Source organism: Pseudophryne corroboree, chromosome 4 (assembly GCF_028390025.1).
Source record: "Pseudophryne corroboree isolate aPseCor3 chromosome 4, aPseCor3.hap2, whole genome shotgun sequence".
NCBI lineage: Eukaryota > Metazoa > Chordata > Amphibia > Anura > Myobatrachidae > Pseudophryne > Pseudophryne corroboree.
This window is the reverse complement of record NC_086447.1, coordinates 406,698,896-406,712,356: the sequence shown is the minus strand read 5'-3', so window position 1 is coordinate 406,712,356 and position 13,461 is coordinate 406,698,896. Positions and strand designations below refer to the sequence as shown.

Sequence of the window (13,461 nt, the reverse complement as noted above, 5' to 3'; positions counted from 1 at the left end):
TACACATGTTTAAGGGGAAGAAAGCTGAGGTAAATTTCCCTCCTCTCATGAGGAAAAAGAGCGGGAATCTCCAGACAAGAGACTGCAGCTTCCCACAAAGAATTCTCAGGCAGTATCCTTTCCCCACTAGGGCCAGGATGTGATGGGAATCTTCCCCTAGGGTGTCATGTTAGCCCAAAGGGTAGCCCTAGCTATTCTCAGGGATCCTGCAGATAGCGTGCACATTGTGATACACTACTCAGACCGGCGATTGTGTCGGCATGGGTTTAAAGCGCTGTGGCGGCGTGGACAGGTACCTTATCAGCAGAAATTGAGACCCTAGTAGGTATATCTATCTATCTATATATATATATATATATATATATACATATAGACTAAAGATGCTGTCTTAAGAGATATATATCATAAAACATGCCCAAAGAGACATGAGTATACTGGGTCCTAGAGGCAAAGCTATGTCGATTTCTGCTTGCCGTGTCCTGTAGAATATGGAATGGACAGATGATGCCAACTTAAGTGGCATATGGAAGGCTGAGGATTATGTGGAGAAGGGTTCTCGGACCTGGTCTCCACAGCTATAGCTGGTGATTCTGATATTTTGCCTTATATTCCTGCACAGCCTAGGAAAGCACGTCATTATCAAATACAGCCTTTCAAACAAAGAAACAAGAAAGTCCGAGGTGCGTCCTTTCTTGCCAGAGGCGGGACAGAGGAAGCCAGCTGCACAACACAGGTAGTTCCCAGGAAGAAAAGTCCTCCCCAGCCTCTGCGAAAATCCACCGCATGTCGCTGGGGCTCCACAGGCGGAGCTAGACCCGGTGGGGGCACACTTTCGTAAGTTCAGCCACAAGGGGGTTCACTCCCGGTTAGATCCCTGGGCAATAGATATTGTGTCTCAGGGATACAAGCTGGACTTTGAAAAAAAAAAAAAAGATGCCTCCTCACTGACGGCCCTGCCGGCTTCCCCCCACGAGAGGGAAACAGGGTTAACTACAATTCACAAATTGTATCTTCAACAGGTGGTGGTCAAGGTTCCTCTCCTTCAACAAGGAGGGAGTTATTATTCAACCATGTTGTAGTCCGGAAACCAGATGGTTCGGTCAGACCCATATTGAATTTATAATCCCTGAACATATACTTGAAAAGTTCAAGTTCAAGATGGAATCACTCAGAGCGGTCATCTCAAGGGAGGGGGACTTTATGGTGTCTCTGGACATAAAGGATGCTTACCTTCATGTCCCCGTTTATCCACCTCATCAGGAGTACCTCCGATTTGTGGTACAGGATTGTCATTACCAATCCAGAAGTTGCCGCTTGGTCTGTCCACGGCACAGAGAATATTTACCAAGGTAATGGCAGTAATGCTGGTGCTTCTGCAAATGCAAGGAGTCACCATTATCCCATACTTGGATGATCTCCTCATAACGGCGAGGTCCAGAGAGCAGTTGCTGAGTAGTGTAGCACGCTCTCGGGAAGTGTTACAACAGCACGGCTGGATTCTGAATATTCCAAAGTCGCAGCTGATTCCTACGACGATTCTGCCCTTCCTGGGCATGATTCTGGACACAGACCAGAAGAAGGTTTTCTCCCAACGGAGAAGGCTCAGGAACTCATGACACTGGTCAGAGACCTCTTAAAACCAAGACAGGTGTCGGTGCATCACTGCACGAGAGTCCTGGGAAAGATGGTGGCGTCATACGAGGCCATTCCCTGTGGCAGGTTCCATGCGAGGACCTTTTCAATGGGATCTGTTGGACAAGTGGTCCGGATCGCATCTACAGATGCATCGGCTGATCACCCTATTCCCCAGGGCCAGGGTGTCTCTTCTGTGGTGGCTGCAAAGTACTCACCTTCTCGAGGGCCGCAGGTTCGGCATTCAGGACTGGGTCCTTGTGACCACGGATGCAAGCCTCTGAGGCTGGGGGGCAGTCACTCAGGGAAGAAGTTTCCAAGGGCTGTGGTCAAGTCAGGAGACTTGCCTTCACATCAATATCCTGGAACTAAGGGCCATATACAACGCCCTAAGTCAAGCGGAGACCCTGCTTCGCAACCAATCGGTGCTGATTCAATCAGACAACTTCACAGCAGTGGCTCATGTAAGCCGCCAGGGCGTCACAAGGAGCAGGGTGGCGATGGCGGAAGCCACCAGAATTCTTTGATGGGCGGAGAATCACGTACGAGCACTGTCAGCAGTGTTCATTCCGGGGGTGGACAACTGGGAAGCAGACTTCCTCAGCAGGCACGACCTCCACCCGGGAGAGTGGGGACTTCATCAAGAAGTCTTCGCGCAGATTGTAGGTCGGTGGGAACTGCCACAGGTGGACATGATGGCATCCCGCCTCAACAAAAAGCTACAGAGGTATTGCGCCAGGTCAAGAGACCCTCAGGCGATAGCTGTAGACGCACTGGGAACACCGTGGATGTTCCAGTCGGTTTATGTGTTTCCTCCTCTTCTTCTCATAGCCAAGGTGCTGAGAATCATAAGGGAAAGAGCAGTGAGAACAATACTCATTGTTCCGGATTGGCCAAGAAGGACTTGGTATCCAGAGCTGCAAGAAATGCTCACAGAGAACCCATGGCCTCTGCCTCTAGGGCAGGATCTGTTGCAGCAGGGACCTTGTCTGTTCCAAGACTTACCGCAGCTGCGTTTGACGGCATGGCGGTTGAACGCCGGATCCTAGTAGAAAAAATGGATTCCGGATGAGGTTATTCCTACGTTGATCAAGGCTAGGAAGGACGTGACGGCTAAACATTATCACCATATACGGCGAAAATATGTTGCTTGATGTGAGGCCAGGAATGCCTCTATGGAGGAATTCCAGCTGGGCTGTTTCCTTCCTACAGTCGGGAGTGACTTTGGGCCTAAAATTGGGGTCCATTAAGGTCCAGATTTCGGCCCTATCCATTTTCTTTCAAAAAGAACTAGCTTCTCTACCTGAAGTTCAGACGTCTGTAAAGGGAGTGCTGCATATTCAGCCCCCGTTTGTGCCTCCAGTGGCACCTTGGGATCTTTACGTGGTGTTGAGTTTCCTGAAATCACACTGGTTTGAGCCACTTAAAACCGTGGAGTTAAAATATCTCACGTGGAAGGTGGTCATGATATTAGCCTTGGCTTCGGCTAGGCGTGTGTCAAAATTGGCATAAAAGCCCCTATTTGGTTTCCATATGGACAGGGCAGAATTGCGGACTTGTCCGCAATTTCTGCCTCATGTGGTGTCATCTTTCATAGGAACCAACCCATTGTGGTGCCTGTGGCTACTCGTGACTTGGAGGATTCCGAGTTACTGGATGTAGTCAGGGCTTTGAAGGTTTATGTAGCCAGAACGGCTAGAGTCAGGAAAACTGAGTCGCTGTTTATCCTGTATGCATCCAACAAGCTGGGTGCTCCTGCTTCAAAGCAAACTATTGCTCGCTGGATCTGTAACTCGATCCAGCAGGCTCATTCTGCGGCTGGATTGCCGCTTCCAAAATCAGTAAAGGCCCACTCCACAAGGAAGGTGGGCTCTTCTTGGGCGGCTGCCCAAGGGGTCTTGGCATTACAGCTTTGCCGAGCGGCTACTTGGTCAGGTTCAAACACCTTTGCAAAGTTCTACAAGTTTGATACCCTGGCTGAGGAGGACCTTGTGTGCTCATTCGGTGCTGCAGAGTCACCCGCACTCTCCCGCCCGTTTGGGAGCTTTGGTATAATCCCCATGGTCCTTACGGAGTCCCCAGCATCCACTAGGACGTTAGAGAAAATAAGATTTTACTTACCGGTAAATCTATTTCTCGTAGTCCGTAGTGGATGCTGAGCGCCTGTCCCAAGTGCGGACTTCTTCTGCAATACTTGTATATAGTTATTGCTTAAATAAGGGTTATGTTATGGTTGCATCAGGTTTGTCTGATGCTCTGTTGTTGTTCATACTGTTGACTGGGTATGTTATCACAAGTTATACGGTGTGATTGGTGTGGCTGGTATGAGTCTTACCCTGGATTCCAAAATCCTTTCCTTGTAATGTCAGCTCTTCCGGGCACAGTTAACTTAACTGAGGTCTGGAGGAGGGGCATAGAAGGAGGAGCCAGTGCACACCAGTAGTCCTAATTCTTTCTTAGAGTGCCCTGTCTCCTGCGGAGCCCGTCTATTCCCCATGGTCCTTACGGAGTCCCCAGCATCCACTACGGACTACGAGAAATAGATTTATCGGTAAGTAAAATATTTTTTTTTTTTAGCTACGATTATCTAAAATTTATTTTATTGTACAAATGTATTGTTTTGTGTTTTTTTTTGTTTTTGTAGCCTTGATAAAGCTCTTCATTCTGCTGGCATTGACACAGGATTCATTATGTTTGGCACCAACATTACAAATCCATTGAATATTCTTCTTCCAGTTCTGCAAAGGGTTAGTAATGTACTTTCAAAGTGTTTTTTTGTTTTTTTTTAAATAAATGTCTTTATTGAGTCTGAAACATGCACAGTATAGTACACGGGCAGGTAAACTGTGGCACGACAGGTGCTTACATCCCAGCATTCTCTGACGCAATTTCTTCATCAGGGTCCATGGTCTCCACAGAGTTAACACTGGGGTATGTATGGTTAAGACCAGGATCAGGCACCAAACAGCTAAGCTTGGGAGCCTCCCTGGATGCACTGGGCTCCTCGCCCCCATGCTCAGGCACTTCAGTTTTCTCTTACGTCCTAGAGGATAATGGGGTCCACATTAGTACCATAGGGTATAGACGAGTCCACTAGAAGCCATGGGCACTTTAAGAAATTATTGTTTTCAGGTAGGTCTGTCTGGCACCAGACTTCCTGCTTCGTGGGACTTGGGGGGGCAACCTCCGTAGGGTTAATGGTCCCATTATTCGATGACAGAACACTGAGCTCCTGAGGGTCCTATTCGCAAGCCCCACCACGGCGAGCGTACATACCCGCAGCACGCTGCCACTTCTAACAGAGCCAGAAGTAAGAAGAGTGGTGAGTAGGTGGCTGGCGTCCCGGTTAGTGGCTCGCCTGCTGTAATGGCGGCACAAGGGGTAGGAGCGCAGCGCTGATAAGCAGGCTGCGGCTCCAGGCTTCAGAGGCATGCAGGGTGCTGTGTGTCCCGCTGTGAGGGGCGAGCTGAGGCCACAACAAACATATCCCCACACTGGCAGCAATTCTACAGGGGTTTTAACCCACTGTAGAACAGTAATTACCTCAGCCAGTATAAAAAACGTGAAGACCATGCGCCATTAAGGGGGCGTTGCTTCACTATGAGCGGATCCAGCAGCTCTCCAGCGCCATTTTCCTTCTGCAGCTATACACAGACAGTCAGGGAAGCACAGCTCCTCCTCAAGGACCTCAGAGCACCTCAGCGGTGCCAGGGGGTCATAGCAAAGGGGGGGAGCAATATTTGGTGTACTAAACCCTATTAAGGGTACTTGCTTTGCAACCCAACTGAACTTGTACTTTAGCTATAGGGGTGCTCTGTGGTTGGCTCAATTATACTCTGTCTCCCTAGAGGGCTCTGTGTGGGTTAACTGTGTTTTACCCCATTTTCCTGTGTGTGTGTGTGTGTGTGTTTGTGTGTGTGTGTGTGTGTTTTCATTCATATTATTTATGTCAAAGGATACCTGGGTCGAAGATCCTATAGCCCAGGGCTACAGACTGGAGTTTCAGGAACTCCCACATCACAGATTCTTCAAATCAGGCTTACCAGCTTCTCAAGAAGCAAGTCTGACTTTACAGGATGCAATTCTGAAACTGGTACAGACTCAGGTCATTGTTCCAGTTCTACTTCAGCTGCAAAAAATAAGAATTTACTCACCGGTAATTCTATTTCTCGTAGTCCGTAGTGGATGCTAGGGACTCCGTAAGGACCATGGGGAATAGACGGCTCCGCAGGAGACTGGGCACATCTAAGAAAGATTTAGGACTATCTGGTGTGCACTGGCTCCTCCCCCTATGACCCTCCTCCAAGCCTCAGTTAGGAACTGTGCCCGGAAGAGCTGACACAATAAGGAAGGATTTTTGAATCCCGGGTAAGACTCATACCAGCCACACCAATCACACCATATAACACATGATAGGAACCCTGGTTAACAGTATGATAATAAATGGAGCCTCTGAAGAGATGGCTCACAACAAAACCCGATTTTTGTAACAATAACTATGTACAGGTATTGCAGACAATCCGCACTTGGGATGGGCGCCCAGCATCCACTACGGACTACGAGAAATAGAATTACCGGTGAGTAAATTCTTATTTTCTCTGACGTCCTAGTGGATGCTGGGGACTCCCTAAGGACCATGGGGATTATACCAAAGCTCCCAAACGTGCGGGAGAGTGCGGATGACTCTGCAGCACCGAATGAGAGAATTCCAGGTCCTCCTCAGCCAGGGTATCAAATTTGTAGAATTTTGCAAACGTGTTTGCCCCCGACCAAGTAGCTGCTCGGCAAAGTTGTAAAGCCGAGACCCCTCGGGCAGCCGCCCAAGATGAGCCCACCTTCCGTGTGGAATGGGCTTTTACAGATTTAGGCTGCGGTAAGCCTACCGCAGAATGCGCCAGCTGAATAGTGCTACAAATCCAGCGCGCAATAGACTGCTTAGAAGCAGGAGCACCCAGCTTAGCGGGTGCATACAGGATAAACAGCGAGTCAGTCTTTCTGACTCCAGCCGTCCTGGAAATATAAATTTTTAGGGCCCTGACTACGTCCAGCAACTTGGAATCCTCCAAGTCCCTAGTAGCCGCAGGCACCACAATAGGTTGGTTCAAGTGAAAAGCTGAGACCACCTTTGGGAGAAACTGAGGACGAGTCCTCAATTCTGCCCTATCCATATGGAAAATCAGATAAGGGCTTTTACAAGACAAAGCCGCCAATTCTGAAACCCGCCTGGCCGACGCCAAGGCCAACAGCATGACCACTTTCCACGTGAGATATTTTAAATCCACAGTCTTAAGTGGTTCGAACCAATGTGATTTCAGGAATGCCAAAACCACATTGAGATCCCAAGGTGCCACTGGGAGCACAAAAGGAGGCTGAATATGCAGTACTCCTTTGACAAAAGTCTGAACTTCGGGTAGTGAAGCCAGTTCTTTTTGGAAGAAAATCGACAGAGCCGAAATCTGGACCTTTATGGACCCCAATTTGAGGCCCAACGTCACCCCTGCTTGCAGGAAGTGCAGGAATCGACCCAGTTGAAATCCCTCCGTCGGGGCCTTCATGGCCTCACACCAAGCAACATATTTTCGCCAAATGCGGTGATAATGTCTTGCGGTGACATCCTTCCTGGCTTTGATCAGGGTAGGGATGACTTCCTCCGGAATACCCTTTTCCTTCAGGATCCGGTGTTCAACCGCCATGCCGTCAAACGCAGCCGCGGTAAGTCTTGGAACAGACAGGGTCCCTGCTGCAGCAGGTCTTGTCTGAGCGGCAGAGGCCAAGGGTCCTCTGTAAGCATCTCTTGAAGTTCCGGGTACCAAGCTCTTCTTGGCCAATCCGGAACCACGAGTATGGTTTTCACTCCTCGCCTTCTTATTATTCTCAGTACCTTGGGTATGAGAGGTAGAGGAGGAAACACATAAACCGACTGGTACACCCATGGTGTCACTAGAGCGTCCACCGCTATCGCCTGAGGGTCTCTTGACCGGGCGCAATATCTTTTCAACTTCTTGTTGAGGCGGGACGCCATCATGTCTACCTGTGGTTTTTCCCACCGATTGACCAGCATTTGGAAGACTTCTGGATGAAGTCCCCATTCTCCCGGGTGGAGGTCGTGCCTGCTGAGGAAGTCTGCTTCCCAGTTGTCCACTCCCGGAATGAACACTGCCGTCAGTGCTAACACATGATTCTCTGCCCATCTGAGAATCCTTGTGGCTTCTGCCATCGCCATCCTGCTTCTCGTGCCGCCCTGTCTGTTTACATGGGCGACCGCCGTGATGTTGTCTGACTGGATCAGTACCGGCTGGTTTTGAAGCAGGGGTCTTGCCTGGCTTAGGGCATTGTAAATGGCCCTTAGCTCCAGGATATTTATGTGAAGAGAAATCTCCTGATTTGACCACAGTCCTTGGAAATTTCTTCCCTTTGTGACTGCCCCCCAGCCCCGAAGGCTGGCATCCGTGGTCACCAGGACCCAGTCCTGTATTCCGAATCTGCGGCCCTCTAGTAGATGAGCCCTCTGCAGCCACCACAGCAGCGACACCCTGGTTCTGGCCGATTGGGTTATCCGCTGTTGCATCTGGAGATGGGACCCGGACCATTTGTCCAACAGGTCCCACTGGAACGTCCTTGCGTGGAACCTTCCGAATGGAATTGCTTCGTACGAAGCTACCATTTTTCCCAGGACTCGTGTGCATTGATGTACCGACACTTTTCCTGGTTTTAGGATGTCTCTGACCAGAGATGACAATTCCTCGGCTTTTTCCAGTGGAAGAAACACTCTTTTCTGGTCTGTGTCCAGAATCATTCCCAGGAACAGAAGACGTGTCGTCGGGACCAGCTGTGACTTTGGAATGTTTAGAATCCAGCCGTGCTGTTGTAGCACTTCCTGAGAAAGTGCCACCCCCACTATCAACTGTTCTTTGGACCTCGCCTTTATCAGGAGATCGTCCAAGTACGGGATAATTAAAACTCCCTTCTTGCGAAGGAGTATCATCATTTCGGCCATTACCTTGGTAAAGACCCTCGGTGCCGTGGATAACCCTAACGGCAGCGTCTGGAACTGATAGTGACAGTCCTGTACCACAAATCTGAGGTACTCCTGGTGCGGAGGGTAAATGGGGACATGCAGGTACGCATCCTTGATGTCCAGGGATACCATGTAATCCCCCTCCTCCAGGCTCGCAATAACCGCCCAGAGCGATTCCATCTTGAACTTGAACCTTTTGATATGTGTTCAAGGTTTTTAAATTTAAGATGGGTCTCACCGAACCGTCCGGTTTCGGTACCACAAACATTGTGGAGTAGTAACCCTTTCCTTGCTGAAGGAGGGGTACCTTGACGATCACTTTCTGTGAATACAGTTTTTGAATAGCCACCAACACTGCCTCCCTGGCAGAGGGAGTTGCCGGCAAGGCAGATTTTAGGAAACGGCGGGGGGGAGACGTCTCGAATTCCAGCCTGTACCCCTGAGATACTACTTGAAGGACCCAGGGATCCACTTGTGAGAGAGCCCACTGTGCGCTGAAAAACCTGAGACGTGCCCCCACCGTTCCCGATTCCGCCTGAGCAGCCCCAGCGTCATGCTGTAGACTTACCGGACGCAGGGGAGGACTTCTGCTCCTGGGAACTAGCTGTGTGCTGCAGCTTTTTCCCCCTTCCTCTGCCCCTCGGCAGAAAGGATGAGCCTCTAGGCCGCTTATTTTTCTGGGGCCGAAAGGACTGTACCTGATAATACGGTGCTTTCTTTTGCTGTGGGGTAGCCTGTGGCAAAAAAGTCGATTTCCCAGCAGTAGCTGTGGAAACGAGGTCTGAAAGACCTTCCCCAAAAAGTTCCACCCCTTTATAGGGTAAAACTTCCATGTGCCGCTTGGAGTCAGCATCACCTGACCATTGCCTAGTCCATAACCCCCGTCTGGCGGCAATGGACATAGCGCTTATTTTTGATGCCAGCCGGCAAATATCCCTCTGTGCATCACGCATGTATAAGACCGCGTCTTTTATATGGTCAATCGTTAGCAAAATATTGTCCCTATCCATGGTATCAATGTTTTCCGACAGGGAGTCTGACCACGCAGCAGCAGCACTGCACATCCAAGCTGATGCAATAGCGGGTCTCAATATAATGCCAGTGTGTGTGTATATAGCTTTTAGGGTACTTTCCAGCTTTCTATCAGCAGGTTCTTTTAGGGCGGCCGTATCCGGAGACGGTAGTGTCACCTTCTTTGATAAGCGTGTCAATGCTTTATCTACCCTAGGGGGTGTTTCCCAGCGTGACCTATCCTCTGGCGGGAAAGGGTACGCAGCCATTAACCGTTTAGAAATGATCAATTTCTTATCTGGGGAAGTCCACGCTTCCTCACACACCTCATTTAATTCGTCAGATGCAGGAAAAACTACTGGTAGTTTTCTCTCACCAAACATAATACCCTTTTTTGTGGTACCTGGGGTATCATCAGAAATGTGTAAAACATTTTTCATAGCCTCAATCATATAACGGGTGGATCTGTTGGAGGGTACACTCGTCTCATCATCGTCGACACTGGAGTCGGTATCCGTGTCGACATCTGTATCTGTCATCTGAGGTAGCGGGCGTTTTATAGCCCCTGGTGACATTTGAGACGCTTGGACAGGCACAAGCTGAGTAGCCGGCTGTCCTATGTCGTCAAACCTTTTATGTAAGGAGCTGACACTGTCACGTAATTCCTTCCATAAGTCCATCCACACTGGTGTCGACCCCGCAGGGGGTGACATCACATTCACAGGCATTTGCTCCGCCTCCACATCATTATCCTCATCATACATGTCGACACAGCAGTACCGACACACAGGGAATGCTCTTACAGAGGACAGGACCCCACAAAGCCCTTTGGGGAGACAGAGGGAGAGTATGCCAGCACACACCAGGGCGCTATATAACACAGGGATATCACTATACAGAGTGTTTTCCCCTATAGCTGCCTATAATATATATATACTGCGCCTAAATTGTGCCCCCCCTCTCTTTTTTACCCTTTCTGTAGTGCAGGACTGCAGGGGAGAGCCAGGGAGCTTCCTTCCAGCGAAGCTGTGAGGGAATAATGGCGCCGGTGTGCTGAGGGAGTTGGATCCGCCCCTTTTTCGGTGGGCTTTCTCCCGCTATTTTATCGTTTCTGGCAAGGGTTAATATACACCTATATAGCCTCTGGGGCTATATATGGTGTTAGTTTTGCCAGCCAAGGTGTTATTATTGCTGCTCAGGGTGCCCCCCCCCCCCCCCCCAGCGCCCTGCACCCATCAGTGACCGCAGTGTGTGGTGTGCATGAGGAGCAATGGCGCACAGCTGCAGTGCTGTGCGCTACCTTGGAGAAGACAGAAGTCTTCAGCCGCCGATTTTCCGGACCACCTTCTTGTTTCTGGCTCTGTAAGGGGGACGGCGGCGCGGCTCCGGGAACGGACGACGAGGTCGGGTCCTGTGTTCGATCCCTCTGGAGCTAATGGTGTCCAGTAGCCTAAGAAGCCCAAGCTACCACCACTTAGGTAGGTTCGCTTCTTCTCCCCTTAGTCCCTCGTTGCAGTGAGCCTGTTGCCAGCAGGTCTCACTGAAAATAAAAAACCTAAACTATACTTTCTTCTAGGAGCTCAGGAGAACCCCTAGTGTGCATCCAGCTCAGCCGGGCACAGAAATCTAACTGAGGCTTGGAGGAGGGTCATAGGGGGAGGAGCCAGTGCACACCAGATAGTCCTAAATCTTTCTTAGATGTGCCCAGTCTCCTGCGGAGCCGTCTATTCCCCATGGTCCTTACGGAGTCCCCAGCATCCACTAGGACGTCAGAGAAACAGGGTTATTATTCCAACCTGTTTGTAGTTCTGAAACAGGACGGTACGGTAAGGCCCATTTTAAACCTCAAGTCGTTGAACCCGTACTTACGGGTGTTCAAGTTCAAGATGGAGTCTCTGATCTCGGGTCTAGAGGAGGGGGATTTCTTGGTGTCTCTGGATATCAAGGATGTGTACCTTCATATTCCGATCTGGCCGCCTTATCAGGCTTATCTAAGGTTTGCATTACAGGACTGTCACTACCAGTTCCAGGCCCTGCCATTTGGCCTCTCTACGGCACCGAGGGTGTTCACCAAGGTAATGGCCGAAATGATGTTTCTCCTCCGCAAACAGGGAGTGAACATAATACCATGCCTGGACGATCTGCCGATAAAGGCACCATCCAGGGAGAGGTTGTTTGTCAACATTGCCCTCTCATCCCGGCTTCTCTAGGATCACGGGTTGATTTTGAACCTACCAAAATCTCATCTGGAACCAGCACAGAGGCTTCCGTTCCTGGGGATGATATTGGATACGGAAGTGCAGAAGGTATTCCTTCCATTGGAAAAGGCATTGGTGATCCAGACGATGGTGCGTGATGTTCTAAGACAAACCTGGACTTCGGTGCATCTATGCATTCGCTTTCTGGGAAACATGGTAGCCGCTTACAAGGTGCTGCAGTATGGAAGGTGTCACGCAAAGCCCTTACAGCTGGATCTGTTGGGCAAATGGTCCGGATCGCATCTTCACATGCACCAGAGGATCCGTCTGTCACCAAAGGCCAGGATTTCTCTTCTGTGGTGGCTTCAAACCTCTCATCTGACCGAGGGCCGATGGTTCGGGATTCAAAATTGGGTTCTGCTAACCACAGACACAAGCCTCAGAGTTTGGGGAGCAGTCACCCAAGGGGAACAGTTCCAAGGAAAATGGTCAAGTCAGGAAGCCATTCTTCCAGTCAACATTCTGGAACTAAGGGCCATATACAATGCCCTTCTACAGGCATTGCATCTTCAAGATCAAGCCATTCAGGTTCAGTCGGACAATGTGACGGCAGTAACGTACATAAACCGACAAGGCGTAGTGAAGAGCGGGGCAGCAATGGCAGAGGTAACAGGGATTCTCCTCTGGGTAGAAAGACACGCTGTGGCATTGTCCGCAATCTTCATTGGCTTCTGTGAGGCGTGTGTCGGAGCTGGGGGCGTTGTCTCACAAAAAACCCTATTTGATTTTTCATGAAGCTAGGGCTGAACTCAGAACTCGTCAGCAATTTCTTCCTAAGGTGGTGTCTGCGTTTCATATCAACCAACCTATTGTGGTTCCGGTGGTTACCGACACCTCTGCTACTTCAAAGTCCTTGGATGTTGTGAGGGCTTTGAAGATCTATGTGAAGCGGACAACACGTCACAGAAAATCTGACTCGCTGTTTGTTCAATAAAATTGGGTGTCTTGCTTCAAAGCAGACTATTGCACGCTGGATCAGGCTTACTATCCAGCATGCTTATTCCACGGCAGGTTTGCAGTGTCCAAAATCTGTACAGGCCCACTCTACTAGGTCGGTGGGTTCTTCCTGGGCGGCTGCCCGGGGTGTCTCGTCTTTACAGCTCTGCCGAGCGGCTACTTGGTCAAGTTCGAACATGTTTGCTAAGTTCTACAAGTTCGATACTTTGGCCTCTGATGACCTTCACTTTGGCCAGTCTGTTCTGCAGGAACCGCAGTACTCTCCCATCCGGTTTGGGAGCTTTGGTACATCCCCATGGTACTAATGTGGACCCCAGTATCCTCTAGGACATAAGAGGCAATAGGTATTTAATTACCTACCAGTAAATCCTTTTCTCGTAGTCCGTAGAGGATACTGGGCGCCCGCCCAGTGCTTAGTTTCTTCCTGCACTGTTACTTGGTTTAGTATTGTTGGTTCAGCGGTTGCTGTTCCTGGTTTTATGTTTGGTTAGCTTGGCTTTCCTCTAGTTTGTGTGTGCTGGTTCGGAAACTCGCCACTATCCTTTTATATCCTTCTCTCAAAGTATGTCCGTTTCCTGGGGCACA

The 13,461-nt window shown here is 49.8% G+C and overlaps 1 protein-coding gene across 1 annotated transcript in view; it reads left to right on the top strand.

The window, feature by feature from the left end:
• Nucleotides 1–13,461, top strand: part of LMBRD1 (LMBR1 domain containing 1) — a 677,250-nt gene that overhangs the window by 456,166 nt on the left and 207,623 nt on the right. The window contains exon 11 of the mRNA XM_063916757.1: nucleotides 4,277–4,379. Coding sequence (XP_063772827.1) covers nucleotides 4,277–4,379 — 103 coding nt within the window. The remainder of the gene's footprint in view (nucleotides 1–4,276; nucleotides 4,380–13,461) is intronic.